Consider the following 14,302-nt stretch of genomic DNA (forward strand, 5'->3'; position numbering starts at 1 on the left):
AAACCTTAATGAATATTCTTTATGCTATTTATAAGAAATGACTGTTTCATTCACGTCTCAGGAAATTCTCTGATTTGCTAAATTAATTGATGAGATACCTGGGTCCCTGACCAATTAATAAGATACTCACTGATTATAACCCATATATACACCTGAAAACTTGATAGCTCTTGATGAAATAAATAGAAAAACTAGTGGAAGCATTTTTTTCCTTTCTCAGAGAGAATGAGTTACCTTAAGATTTGAGTGTAATCTTTAAGATTTGTAAATTTCTAAATATTAAATTTATTCTAGATTTATTTATGTGTTACTGTGTTGGATTCTAATAATCAGAAAGAGCAGGGTGACATGTTCCGTTAAAAAATGTGACATTCCCATTAAAAATGAACTTTGTCAATGTTAGAGGCTCCTGAAAACTATAAACACTATATGCTATGTGATACCAAGGCTGTGTTCACCGAATTCAGAAGTTGCTCTTGCTTATGGTGACCACAGAGGCATCAGTAGTGTCAGGTACTTGCTCATAAATTTTCTTGTTCCAGGGGTGTGCATATATGCATATATGCTTATAAGAGGCACATGTGCGCATGCACCCATGCTTGTGCAAACACACACACACACACACACACACACAGACACACACACAGACCTGGATACCCTCTTCCAGTCAAAGGTCTTGTGGCGCAAGGTGACAGGTGAACCAGGACTGGTGCCGGGTGATGGGTGAGCTGCTGGAGCAGGTGTGTTCTGTGCCAGGCAAGGTGTGGTAAGCACACAGCATAGTCCATCAGCCACTTCTGTGAATAGAAATACACAATAGTCTGGAATCCAGGCATGCCATAGACAGTGTGGGAGAACAAAACAGAGACCCAGAACAGTACAGGCCCCTGGTTGTTATGGAGAAACTGAGGCCAAGATGCTAAAGGGCCACAGGGTTTCACCAATGTTGCTAGGTACTGAAGAATATGTACTTTAGTCTTATTTGTTGCCATCTCCCAGTTTATTTCATTGAGGGTCTGTTTAAACTTTATGCAGTTAGTAGTTTTATACTTTGGATATAGAACAAAACACAATGTAAATGGTAGTAAGAGTCCTGAACCACTGACTTGGAACCAATAACACATGCCATAAGCAGTGCATAGCATTGAATAGAAAATATGTAATCTTGTCCTGCCTGTTGACTGTTATACACCATTCACCCTGGCCCCAGGAATTCTGTTCTTGATCCCATTTTCACAGTAAGATCTGAGACAAGATAGAGGAAGAATTTGGGTTCCCAGGCCCTCTCCAGTTTGGCAGCTGTGGGCCTCTGGCTAGAAGTGACTTTCAGCAAGGTACTAGCTTAATGCCACTTAAGACACTGTACCAGCTTAATGTCCTTGCTGTAGTCCAGAGGCTCAGGTGGAGGTGGGTATGCTTAGCTCAGCAGTATCTGGTTTCCTGATGAGGAGAACTCTAGTAAGTGGCATCAGTTTTATGTTTGCTATTGTCTATGCAAAATTTATGGTCAGAACACTCTTCATATGATTGTTATTTAGAGTCAAATACCACAAACAACCTTTAAGCACAGGCAGTTGAAGTCCAGGACTCCCTTCCTCTTTCATTTTTAGCAAGCTACTAGCTTTAAGAAGTGATGCTTGAAATTATTTTGCACCTGTCAGAATGCTAGACATGGCACAAGGACCATTGTGTTTAGCAGTCATGCAATGCCCCACAAGAGGCTGTACCTACCACCTTTATGAAGTGAGAGGTCAAGGCCTTACCAAAATCCCTCACAACCTAGTTTGAGCACACATCTGCCTCTGCCAGCAGCCATTGCTCAATACTTGCTGTTTCTTGTAAGTCAGAGGTGTCATCTATGGGTTCCTGTCTCCTTAAATGCCCTTTGCTCCTTCAGCTAAAGACCCCAAATCCTAAAGTTCATAGCTGAGGATCCCAGTACAAGGTCAAGCATCTTGAAGTGGCAGGGAGATGCTAGCAAAACAATGCCAACTGGGCAGTGGAGCCTAGGAGGAAGGGGCTGAGGGAAAGCAGTTGCCATTCTGTAGGTGCTCATGGCCAAGTGGCAAGCAAAAGTTCAACACTTTCCTCATTCTATCCCTACAAATTCTTACTGTGCCACTGATAGGGCTGAACAATTAGCATCTTCTTTGTACAGGAAGAAAGTAAGACAGGAAGAGCCACACTGACCCAGGTCTACAACTGCCACCCAGCAGACTTGAGATATAAATTCTATATCCCATCCCAAGAGTCCTTGGAAACCTAGTTACCTGCTAATCCTTCCTGTCCATGAACCATAATTCTAATAAGAAGGCTGGTATTTGGGGTTCCTCAGTCTAATGTTGCTCCCACTAGCAGTACTCTATTCCCACAAGTCATGTGATGCTAGCTTCTTGTGGATTCTCCCCATCTTGTCAGCCTATGAGACACATTTCTCTTCTGGGCGCTTGTTGGCACACACAGACAAGACTACAATTAATGGATTGAAGTGATGGGAGAGAAAGGCAGCAGTGTACTTTAGGGATAGGAAAATGGCTGCTCATTCTACTGCTATGGCTACCTCAGAGAAGTGGGGAGAGATTGCACTGAAGTTTGAAAAGGTTCTGACACGCAGCAAAGGGTAAATGAGTAGTATTATCAGAATATCACTCTAGAGGGTCTCTACACAGACAAACACCTTAAAGAGCTGCAAAGTGTCCACAGTATATGGCTGAGAGTATCCTAGTGTGTTTTCTTTATGCATAGAGGATATTCTGCTATCCAGGCAGTGTGTACAGGTAGTCTTGTTTAGCTGAGGCAATGAACTAGCATATGAAGATGACAACATGGGTAGGATAAAATCATTGGCTTTTCTCGGTGACCTGTGGCATTTACCAAACCCTGATATGCACCAACACACAGGCCTCACCCCACTGACCTTCACTATCTCTTACCAGAATAATGAGCCACCAGATCCTCCAGGCACTGGAAGGTGAGCCTTGGGGAGATGTAGTACCAGTTGTTGGGCAGGCGGAAGATGCGGTAATGCTTCACCTGCCTGTGCCTTACTGACAGTGAGTAGAAACCTGCAAAGGAGACAGCAGGGATCAGGGGTAGCCATGCAGTTCCACATAAGGGTAATAGGCTGCTTCAGCCCAGTCTTTTAGGTTGGTTCACTAAATAGTTTTGACATGTGACTTGGCCAGCCCAAAGGGGATCTTACCCTTTTTTAGGTAAACTCTGGGATTCTGTGCATTTGGTTAGGGAAGATACAGTGTCAGTAACCCTTGAGCCTTTCCCAAATGCATGCTGAGATGTGTTAACTACTGTCCTTCAAGCCCATGTATCCCCAGTGTCACCACAGCTCACCCTTCTTCACCCTTCATGTTCCCTGCTCCTCAATTTAAGCCAGACTTTCTTAGAAACATGGAGCAAGTGGCATTTGGGTTGTGTTCTAAGTCACTGAGAAATCTGTGAAAGCATCACCAGTGAAAGAGAATCCACTGGCGGGTACCATCATCTCTTATAGCCTTGATGTCCCCAAGTGGAAAGTAAGACCCTTGGGCTTTAATCATGTTTGAGACCTTCCCTCCCCTACTCTATCCTTTGGCTTTCCTAAAGTGGTTCACTCTGGAGGCAGTGAGAGGATAGTACTACTCCCACTCCAGTCTGTGCTGCCAGTAAGGCCTGCAAGAGACTGTCCTTGAATACTGTATAGAGGCAGACATGGAGGCTCAGATGCCTGCACTCAGTTGTGTCCAGAGACATCTCACTGGAGATGGCATCCCTGGGCACAGGCCTCAGCCTCGGCTTCCTGACAACCATGAGAGGCATGTGTATCTAGTTGTTCTTTAGTCAGTTTTGGAATCATTCACTATGTGACTTCTTGTCACATTGACAGGAACTAGAAGTATGTCAAACAGGTCTGAACTGGCAAGCAGAAAACCATCAGAACTGTGCATAGCCAGTGAGAGGGTGTCTTTTACCTGGCTTTACCCTCTGCAAGACTGAAGATGGGGTGATTTGGGCATGAGTTGTGATGCCCTGAGTCCTCTATCTCCTTGGTCATGTCAACCTTGGAGCCTTTGAATACTCTGTGTATGGAGACCCTCGGAACCTAAGTATGGCTTCTGTCTCTGTGTTGCTCTTAGCTACACAGGTTTTGGAAAGAAAAGTTGCTCTGGGACATCTATAGTTACATATTACAGTCCCTGCTTCCCCAGAGTAGAGTGTCATCCCTGGTATCAGGTGGCTCCATTCCTTAATAGGTCCTGGGAAAATTCACGGATACTGTGTTTTCTGTCTTGTGAGTGAGAAACATACTGAGAACTTGAACATGCTCCTTTTATTTAAAAAGGCCTCAATTTAGACAAAGAAATACAGGCAACTAAAGAATGCTGGGTGTGGAAGAAAGAGTCTTCCCCAGCAAAATTATCCAATACTAAGATTTCATACCTAAAAGCATATATATAAGTAATGCTATACAGTGTGAGCAGAGTGTACTTAGGTATTTAGGAATATATGTGTATACACATGTATGTACATATAACAACAATTACTGAAAAAGAGAGAAAGAGACCAAGTTTGGGGTGCATGTGAGAATTTGAAGGCAAAAGGAGGAAGGAGAAACAATATAATTACATGGTAATCTCAAAAAGAAACCTAAAAATTTAAAAAATAATAAAAAAGAGAAACAAGCAGTTCAGTTCTCCATATATAGTCTATAATATATATTATATATTATATATGTGTGTGTTATATATAAGTATATATACAAAGTAAATATTTTATATGTATATATATAAAATATCCCTAAACTCTACAACATACTTTCTTTCTGGTGGCTATTTATGAGTCATTCTTACCCATTTACATCCCATAATTTTTTCTATGAAGTAGCTCTTTACAATGGGTACCCTGAGTCTGATAAGGGGAGTATACTGGGCATGAGAGGGTACTGTGAAGTATTTGGGTCCTGTATCTTAAAATCCTAGGAGCATACAGGCAAGGTGATAAATACATTCTCAGACTAAAACCCTGACATGGTAAACGATCCAGGCTGAAAGAGAGGCAGCCTCCTAGCAATTTGGGCCTGCCACTACCCCCCAGCCCCAGGCTTGGAGGGTGACAAAAGCTTTGTTGTTTCTCTTTTTACTGACACAGGAAATCTTAGTGATAAAGATCTCTGTGCCTTTACAAGCTCACACCTGCTTGTCCTTATTCTCTAAGATGCCCCATTTTACCCCAGCCCAGAAGTATCTGCTGTTGAGGGCCTGTGCACAGGAAGCATACGAAAATACCATGTGCACACCACTTGAGTCTCACTATGACTTCACAAATAAGCAAACTGAGTTGAGTGAAGTAAACAATCAGGCCAGGAACAGAGCCGGTGAGCACAAGCCAGACCCGTCCTAATGCCACAGTCTGTATGTCAAGACTGCCCAGGCCTGGGAGTCATGGATGCTCTCCGTTGATGGAGCTATGGCTTGCCCTGTCCGTATCTCCCTGTCCCAGGGCGGGTGTGACATCAGGGAGCTGACCACAGGCTAGCCTCTGTTTACATGCATGTGGGAGGAGAGGAATAGATGCATAGCAAGGCAGTTGAGAGCAGCATGGGCTGTGAGGCCATATGTCAATTAAAAAAAACAAGGCTCAGCACTCTGGGAAGCAGAGGCAGGCAGATTTCTGAGTTTGAGGCCAGCCTGGTCTACAGAGTGAGTTCCAGGACAGCCAGGGCTACACAGAGAAACCCTGTCTCGAAAAAAAAAAAAAAAAAAAAAACACAAATCCAAAAAAAAAAAAAATTAAAAACAACAAGGCTCACCTTTCTTTGTTTCACTCTCTCGAATCATGAAGCTACCAATCTTTGTGTCTGGCAGCTGCAGCAGTTCCTCAGCCTTGTCCCTGCCCAGTCCTTCAAACAGCCAGCTAAAAGTAAAGAGGACAGCCTTAAGTAGCCACAAGAAATCAAGAAATTAAGCACTGTCTAACTCCAATCTCACTGGACATGACTCCCATAGCAACAACCTCTGTTCACCTTCCCCACTGTGAGCACAAGCGATTAAGATTGCCAATAGCGAAATGGAGAGCTCGAATGTCTGCTTCCCAGTGCAAGCTTATGGAGTCTGTCAGGTTCTTTAGCACCTGAGCAGTGACAGTTGCATTTGTTCATGCTCCCTTTCTGCTGTGCATGTCCTAGCTGAGGTTTTACCTCGGCATCTTGGCAGAGGAGGAGCCTGCAGCTTGGCAAGGCAAGGCCCCTCCAGAGCAGAAGGGAAGCCTGAGTGTTAGATTGGTAGTGTCCAAAACCTACCGAAGCCTCCCAGGAGGCCAGGAGTCCCTTGCCTGACTGCAGGAGTGAAGAACCTAGTGTGCTGGCTGCTACTGTGCCAGTGGCTGCCCTTTCAAGGGAACAGAGCCAATGCTTACAGGTGTGTGCTCCCTGTACAGCCCAGCACCCGCCTTGCTGGGACCTCCACTTCAGCTGTGTTAAGTCTGTACCATTAACCCCATCATCCTTCTGATGAACAACTGTGGATACACAGAGCTGAGAAGCTTGCCTATAATCTCATGGTCTAGAAGTGACAGAGGCAAGACTTGAACTCACAAAGCCTGACTTTTAGCCGTGGATTAGGCTGCTTCCTTGACATGGTCCTAGAGCACTCAGGTATAATAGGGGCACTATGTCTGAGTAAGGGGGTCCAGCTTGCTTCATTTTACTGCTGGGGAATCAAGGCCCAGAAAGTGGGAAGGATTACCTCCAGGATGGGGGTAATCCTTTAAGCAATGCTTTCTTTTCACTATACAATGCTAGAGTTTTTTTATCACCTGAGTCACCCACACACATCATCGCTAAATGATATTGTTCAGGTGTATACTCACCCATGGTATACTCTGGCCACACATATCCCTGGAATATAACTTTCCCGGCCAGTGCTGAGAGAAATGGCTTTCCACCAGCCCCCTTCACTGTCAGGACAAAGCAGAAAGGGGAATATGCACGTGTAAATGGTAAAGCCACAGATGTAGTCATCGAACTAGCTCACTGCCACTTGGGACACTCCTCTTTCAAGATCTATCATCACCTCTTAGACTGTATTTCTCCAGTTGAAAATTTAAATTTCCCCCCTCTCTCTCTCTTTCTCTCTCTCTCTCTCTGTGTGTGTGTGTGTGTGTGTGTATGTCTGTGTGTGTGTATGTGTGTGTGTGTGCGTGTGATGGTAAGTTGTGGTTGTCACATGTGTACATGTAAATCTTGGGTGTCATTCCTAGGGAATACTGTGCACCTTGTTTTATTTTCAAATCACTGAATGTGTGTGTGTGTGTGTGTGTGTACATTTGTGCATAGGAATGATGTTGAAAATAGAGCAAATGCTTACCACAGTATACATAAATAAATAGGATAACTCTGTGTAGTTATTCCTTTCCTTTCATCTTTACATGGGTCTGGAGGATCAAACTTGGGTCACCAGGGTTGTGTACCTTTACATGCTGAGCCACATCACTGGTTCCATCTTTGTTTAGTGATAGCACCTCTCAGTGGCTTGGAAGTTGTTAAGCAGGCTAGGCTGGCTGGCCAGCAGTAAGACTTGTCTTTTTCTTCTCAACACTGAGATTATAGGTGTGTGCTATCATGCCCAACTTTTGAAGGGGGTGTTCTGAGGGTTAACCTCAGGTCCCGTGCTTATTCAGCAAGTTTTTACCAATAGAACTATCTTCCCAGCCCCCAGATTTAGTTTTTAAAGTCTATATATACACAGCAGACATCCCTCACCACAAATGTTCATAGGGGAACCTGTTCACATGCTGACAGTGCCACCCCTGGCGGGACCAACAGTTCACTTCCTTAGCTGATATGCACGATTGAAGAGTTTCGAAAACAAAAGCTTCCTGTACTGGTTTATTCCCTCAAGTATAACCAAACGCCAATTTGTTTGTCTAGATCAATTAGACTCTAATTCAAAGGACACAGAGCCCCTAGCTTGTGCGATAGGCACTTCAAAATTATACTTGAAGACAATGGCAGGAACGCAGGCACCACTGCTACCACATACAGTGCTTTTGGCTTCTGCTTCTCCTTCCCACCATGCCCTAGTGGATAACATCAGCCTGCATAGTCACAGGGTGCCACTGGAGGCTGTATGGTCCTGGGAGGGCATGTCACAGTAGGGACCAAACTTCTCACCTCACAGCAGGACCAGCACCTGTGTAGAACTGAACAACTGACTGTGTCTGCAAATCTGATGGGTTCGTCATGTTTAGATGGATCAAACATGTTTTTGAGAGGCTCACTCACTCAGAAATGACACGCAGTTTCTCTCCTCTCCGGAAGATTGGGGGGCTGATGTCAGGAGATGGGTAGTCATTCAGCACAGCCAGAAAGTCACTTTCAAGTCCTAGGAAGCAAAAAGGAAGGTTTTTACTGGCCAGGCACAGGAGGAAATTAGGACTAAAGAGACAGAAAGCTGCTGGGGATTTTCTGCTGAAACAGTGGTTCTCAACCTGTGGGTCTCGACCCCTTTGGGAGTCACATATCAGATATCCTGCATGTCAGATATTTACACTGTGATTCATAACAGTAGCAAAATTACAGTTATGAAGAAACAACAATGTAATTTTGTGGGTGGGTCCCCGCAGCATGAGGAACTATATTAAAGGGTTACAGCCTTAAGAAGGTTGAGAACCACTGCTCTGGAGCCTACTAGCTTGTGTCTATGAAACTCTACTCCCAGTTGCTCAGTGTTCCAGCCCTCCTCCCCATGAAGATAGCCTTCAGACAGGCCTTGTGACCACAGAGCATGCTTCTACCACAACCCTACCTTGGTCCCAGTGCTCCCACCCAAGATGTAAAAACTAGAGTCACACCATCTGACTTTATGTCAGGGTCTGCCCTGTGTCTACAAGCTTCACCATTTCCATCTTGAAAATGGAATGATAGATGAAAGAATCTTACTCCAGAAGGCTATGAAAAAAATCATTCTTAGAGGGATTTTCACAGCACTACTGTTCCTTGAAGGGCTACTGACAGTTAATGAGTTGCCACACTCATTCCTCTCAATGGTGTGGCCGATGAGGAGTTGTGTAAACTCATGTGAATATTTTGCCCCATCCATGTACAGATAAGCAATTTCACTTAAACTAGGTGAGTCATAATAATCAGATAGATGGGTGGATGGATAAATAAAGATAGATAGATAGATAGATAGATAGATAGATAGATAGATAGATAGAGAAACAAATAAGGAGAGAAACTAGTTGAAAAGAAGGTATCCAACATGAAGTTAAAAAAGTGAATCTGATCAAAACACACCATACACATGCATAATTGTAATTAACAAAATTCTTAGTACTATTTCTTCAGGAGTCCTCCTTAGGCCCCGGGTATCCCACATCTGTGGTACTTGGAGGAAACTGTCAGGTTAATCAACTGTGAGCATTCTCCAAGGATCCTCAAGCTCTGTGCTTAAAAAGACAAAACAACAGCAACAACAACAACAACAACAACAACACACACACACACACACACACATACACACACACACCCTTCTTCCTTGGAGAGGATGAGCACTATGTCATGCCTCTAATCCATGGGGATTTTAGTGGGGTTGAGATCTCGCATAAAATGTTCGTACTTTCTGTTGTAGGTATGTTAAAACTTAAATCTCTCAGCTTGACATCTGAGCCTCTACATGACCTACATTCTGCCTCCCGCTAATATGAGCTCATGTTTGTGTGTATGAGACTTTAATGGCATTTGCACAGGGAAGTGTGCTCTTCGGTTTATGTGAGCCCAGTAGGCTACAGAGATGAATGATGAGATGCAAATCTCCTTCCTGATGCCTAGCAACATTTGCTTCCATCCTTAGTGATTTTCCATAACCCATATGTGTTTATGCAGGTTAGTATTGGGGTACGTTTGAGGGAAACCACACACTTACAAATCAGCAAAGATACTTACCACTGTACTGGTTGGCTGGGCACCAGAACCCTTACTTCTGTATTACATCTTATACTTAATTTATTCACTTAGTGACTCTTCATTGAGGCCCAACCCTGATCCCAGCAGCACTGAGTGAGCCTACCTCTTCTTCCTTTACAGAAGGCTACATTCTAGGTCCTAGGATCACATGAGCCACTGCTTATGCCCTGACTTCAGACAGTTCAGAAGAACCCTGGTTCTTAGCTCTGCAGGCTGGGTGCCTAACAAGCCTCTTTGCCTCTTTCTGTGATGTAGTGACCTGTCCTGATACAGTGATACTCCAGCTCTGACCTCTCACGGTCTAAAATCCTACAGGCTAACTATTGCAGATTGAGCCAGAGAGAGAGAGAGATAGAGAGATAGAGAGATAGAGAGAGAGAGAGAGAGAGAGAGAGAGAGAGAGAGAGAGAGAGATTGAGAGAGAGAGAGATTAAACATGAGACTAATTAAGTTATCTGAACAGAGCTTCTGGGAGTCAGCTAAGTGTCGGTTGGTGAATGAAGCAGAAGTTAGTTATCACAATGGAATAGTACAGGCAAATGTGTTGTTCATTTTGGGAAACTGAGTCATGGGCAATAAATGATGTAAACGTTTACAAGAGGAAACTAGAGATAAGTGTCCTAATGAGTCATTGGAAAGGAGTAAGGGTTCCCAAGAAACAGATGGGTCAGACCAGAGAGGCTAGCTCAGGGACACTGCCGGCGTGAGCCTGTGGGTGAATTATTCTAACACTCTGCCTTAACAAAATGTCGAAAAGAGGTTCTTCTCTTTGTGGCCCAGATATCACCCACAAATTAGAAGCAGCATTCAAGTTGGATTAGGTTTGAAGAAAGAAGTTCTGAATTCTGATAGGGTGCAGAGCCAGTCTCTGGGGCATGAACCGTAATCAATCTTGGAGGTTACCTATAAGTAAAAGCACCAGTGGAGAGTGAGGTGCAGGTCATCAGAGAAGGCCAGGCTGTCAAGGGGCCCAGGATAAATATTCCCTGAAAGTCTACCCAGCTGCTGGGGCTGCCACTGAAGAGTCTGGGTACCCGGTGGGGTTTCACCACCCCACCACCACCAAGAACTTCCTGTTCTGTAACCATGATGGTCAAGGGGTGTTCCTGATATAGAAATACATTTTTCCTGGTCTGATGTACCCAACTACAAAATAGCCACTTCCTCCCTCAGCTGCTTTAGCTGAGAGTGACAGGCCCCAACCTAGGAGCCTCGGCAGGTGCTGTCCCTCTCCTGGTCACACTGGCTCTCTTCTCGCTGCTACCATCCTCAACTGGCCTCTGGAAGAGACTCAGTGCTCTGCTAGTCTTTACCTGAGGTTTTCCTTTGAAGCCATGTCTCAAAGTTGCCCTGGCACATCTATATGACTGTGAGAGGATGCCCTACGTGGCTGCGAGCTCCTAGAGGACTGAGCACAGGGGGAGGAGTCAGTGTCAGGCAGCCCTGGGCCCAGCCTGGAGCTTATCAGACATTCCAGGCATATATGTGTGTGGAAAACAATATCGAGCAGACTCTGTTAGGGTTCTCTGTGCTGTCCCAGAAGAATTCCAGGAAGTGAAAAACTGATTGGTATATCCCTGTATGAAAAACAGGGTTAAAATGACTCCTAAAATACGATATCTATGACAAGAATAGACCCTTTAAATAGAACCTGTGCCCACCATGGTGTCTTGATGTGGTCATACTGTACACTCAAAGTTAAAACTCTGAAACATTACAAAGCCACCTTTTATAGTGTCCAAAACAAAAGGAAACAGAAATAAAGAAAGCACAAAAGCCCATTGTGAATGCAAGCATTCCAGTGAAAATCTGCGGGATCCTGGGTGTTACAGATTCACAGTTGCAGAGGCAGCATCTCATGGAGTTCTCTTAACAGCAGTGATCATGACAGTGGACGATGGCCAGGACAGTCTTGTACTTGGTTTTCTGCCTAAGGGTTTCGGGACATTAAATGTGCTCCTCCTCCTTATCATCAGAGACAGGACAGCAAAGGACAAATCAATAGAAGCCACACAGCCTGGCTTAAACCCCCAGGGAGCATCAGTGTGGACAGAGTGAGCAGATTTGGTTTCAGGGTCCCCACTGTCTTTCCTGAGCTCTGATCCCTACAGGGAAATAAATGTCTGAAATGGGATTATATGTTTCCTCCTCAGAGACAGCTTCAAGCCTTCTCAGAGCCGTTGGATTATTGAAAGTTGGGCGCATAGTTTTTTTATTTCTTTAAAAAGGGACTAAGGTTTTTTGGCAAACTGCTGCAGACATTTTGACATTCGTTTAAACTACCTGCCGAGGGAGACTTATACACGTAGCATGTGATCTGGAAGCAAAAGGAGAGGATGGTACAAACCCACTGGGACTTCACCTCATATATGAAGTGGATTTTGATCCCTTTTTCAGAGAAATGAACATTTGGATCCTACAAAATAATAAGCAATGTAGGAGAGGAGCTAAGGAAGGAGGGGCATAGTCCATATTGAGAGTCACAGAATAAATGTGTGCTGGCCATGAGGAACCCAGAGCATTTGAAATCAGAGGTCTGACCCACATGCCACCACTTTAGAGCTCTGTAATTTGAAGGAAGGCTTGTTCCCATATTAAAGCTGGACATTATGAAAATCTGCCCTGTGGTGGATTATGTGGCCTTAGAGACTCACAGGAAGGATCACTCCCACAGAGGATAAGCACACTCTTTCACAATCAGGACCAGCTCCAGGTGGGCCATGTCAGTGTTACTGATAACAAAGGGGAGGCAATGGGAGGCTATCCTACCACCTTTGGCTCATCTAAATACAAACTCCACTTGGTTAGAGGAGAAAAAAAAAACAAATATTTGCTGATACCTGGGGAACGAGTAGGAGTGAGGAACAGAGTACACAAATGTATCATGTAAGCAAAGGAACCCAAGTAGAAAGGAACCCAGGCAGAGCTTACTCGCCGCACGTTACCTAGCTCATAAAGAGCAGGCCTGTATGGCCTGGTTATTCTTTAGCATGCCACAACTGTTTCTTTTCTAATGCTAGCACCTGCTCAGTAGCCCCATTGGGTGGCTGTAGCAAAATCTGTACCCATCCCTCCCTTCTCATATTCTCCCCAGCCCTGTAGGTCGCCTGTTCTTGTTTGGGGGCTAGTTGGGGAGTTGATGGCATGTCCTCAGAGCAGCATGAGACTACAGGTCTATGGTCACTTCCTTTAGCTCTCTTTGCCCCTTGTGTCTGTGCTCTCCTCAACAGACACTCTATCCTCCACAGATAAAGTCCAATCCAAGTGAGCCTTCAGAGCTGGTGCAGGCAACCCCTGCGGCTAGTGGGTGCAAGGCTAAATGGCTGTGCTAGTTCAACTTCCGCTTTCATACTGTTTCGAGTCATATCCAAACCCACTGACTCCTGAAAGGTTACCATTAGGCCTGACTTGCAGTAACTTTGTCAGTAAGCCAAGCAGTACATCTGAACATAGCCAAGCAGATGGAGCTGCAGGCTGGCTCCAAGGAGGGCCTACTGAGTTCTGCTGATGCACGGGAGCCAGGTCTTTGGGTCCTATCATCTACAGGTATGGCTTTGATAGGACACTTGTATTTTATATTCATTAAGGGTAAAGTGACTCAGAAGTCAAATTTCCTTCCACTTAAAGCCACCCCATATTCCAGGAACGGGTTAGTGGTGTAGAAATGAAGATCTAAGACAAGATCTGACTGGTGCTTCATTTATGAGATCTTGCAATGCCCCAAGAGTTTTTGTGTCATTGAATCTGTTAACTGGACATAATTCCTCACTCCAGACACATCTTCTCTCAGAGCACAGTCTACCCTGGAATATGATGGGGTTTTTTAAAAAGCGCATGGGGGACACTGAACACTACGCTCAGTTAATCTGCTTGTTTATCCTCACACATCCCTGATGAGCTGGAGGGAATTAGAAGATTCACTTGACCTTCCTGGTCTCAGTTTCCTCCACTGCACATTGAACAGTGTGATAGTGACAATGTGGTTGGGCTGTTATAAAAATTAGGAGTTGCTTTGAAGGGATTTTCACGTGAGATGCTTTTCTTATGTGCGATGTATATGTATCTCCAATGGCTCACATCATAGGCATAAAGCTCTTAGAACTGTGTGTGGCACACCTTACTCACCAAGCCACACTACAATTATTACTGTCATAAAAATGAGAACTCAGGAGACACCATGATGACCAGGCCAGTTAGCTCTTGATTGTGTTAGATGTGAAGGCAGAACTAGCACTGGCCTGGGATCTGCTAGCTTTATGAACTTAAGAGCTTCCAGGGCCTGGTTGGAAAACAGGTTGCTCATGTCCACCTTCCACACCATCACAGCTCTGGGGGGTCTTCAGA

General features: G+C 44.6%; 2 protein-coding genes across 4 annotated transcripts in view; one reads left to right on the plus strand and one right to left on the minus strand.

The window, feature by feature from the left end:
* Tg (thyroglobulin) overlaps positions 1-14,302 on the plus strand; it is a 177,109-nt gene that overhangs the window by 113,857 nt on the left and 48,950 nt on the right. The gene's annotated exons all lie outside the window — the stretch shown is intronic.
* Positions 1-14,302, minus strand: part of Sla (Src like adaptor) — a 46,159-nt gene that overhangs the window by 2,086 nt on the left and 29,771 nt on the right. For all 3 annotated transcript variants that reach the window (XM_052160290.1, XM_052160292.1, XM_052160289.1), the window contains 5 exons: positions 8,276-8,375; positions 6,862-6,948; positions 5,804-5,907; positions 2,934-3,065; positions 650-797 (listed from right to left, as the gene is read on the minus strand). In XM_052160290.1, coding sequence (XP_052016250.1) covers positions 650-797; positions 2,934-3,065; positions 5,804-5,907; positions 6,862-6,948; positions 8,276-8,375 — 571 coding nt within the window. The remainder of the gene's footprint in view (positions 1-649; positions 798-2,933; positions 3,066-5,803; positions 5,908-6,861; positions 6,949-8,275; positions 8,376-14,302) is intronic.

The sequence above is a fragment of the Apodemus sylvaticus genome, chromosome 17, assembly GCF_947179515.1.
Source record: "Apodemus sylvaticus chromosome 17, mApoSyl1.1, whole genome shotgun sequence".
Classification (NCBI taxonomy): domain Eukaryota; kingdom Metazoa; phylum Chordata; class Mammalia; order Rodentia; family Muridae; genus Apodemus; species Apodemus sylvaticus.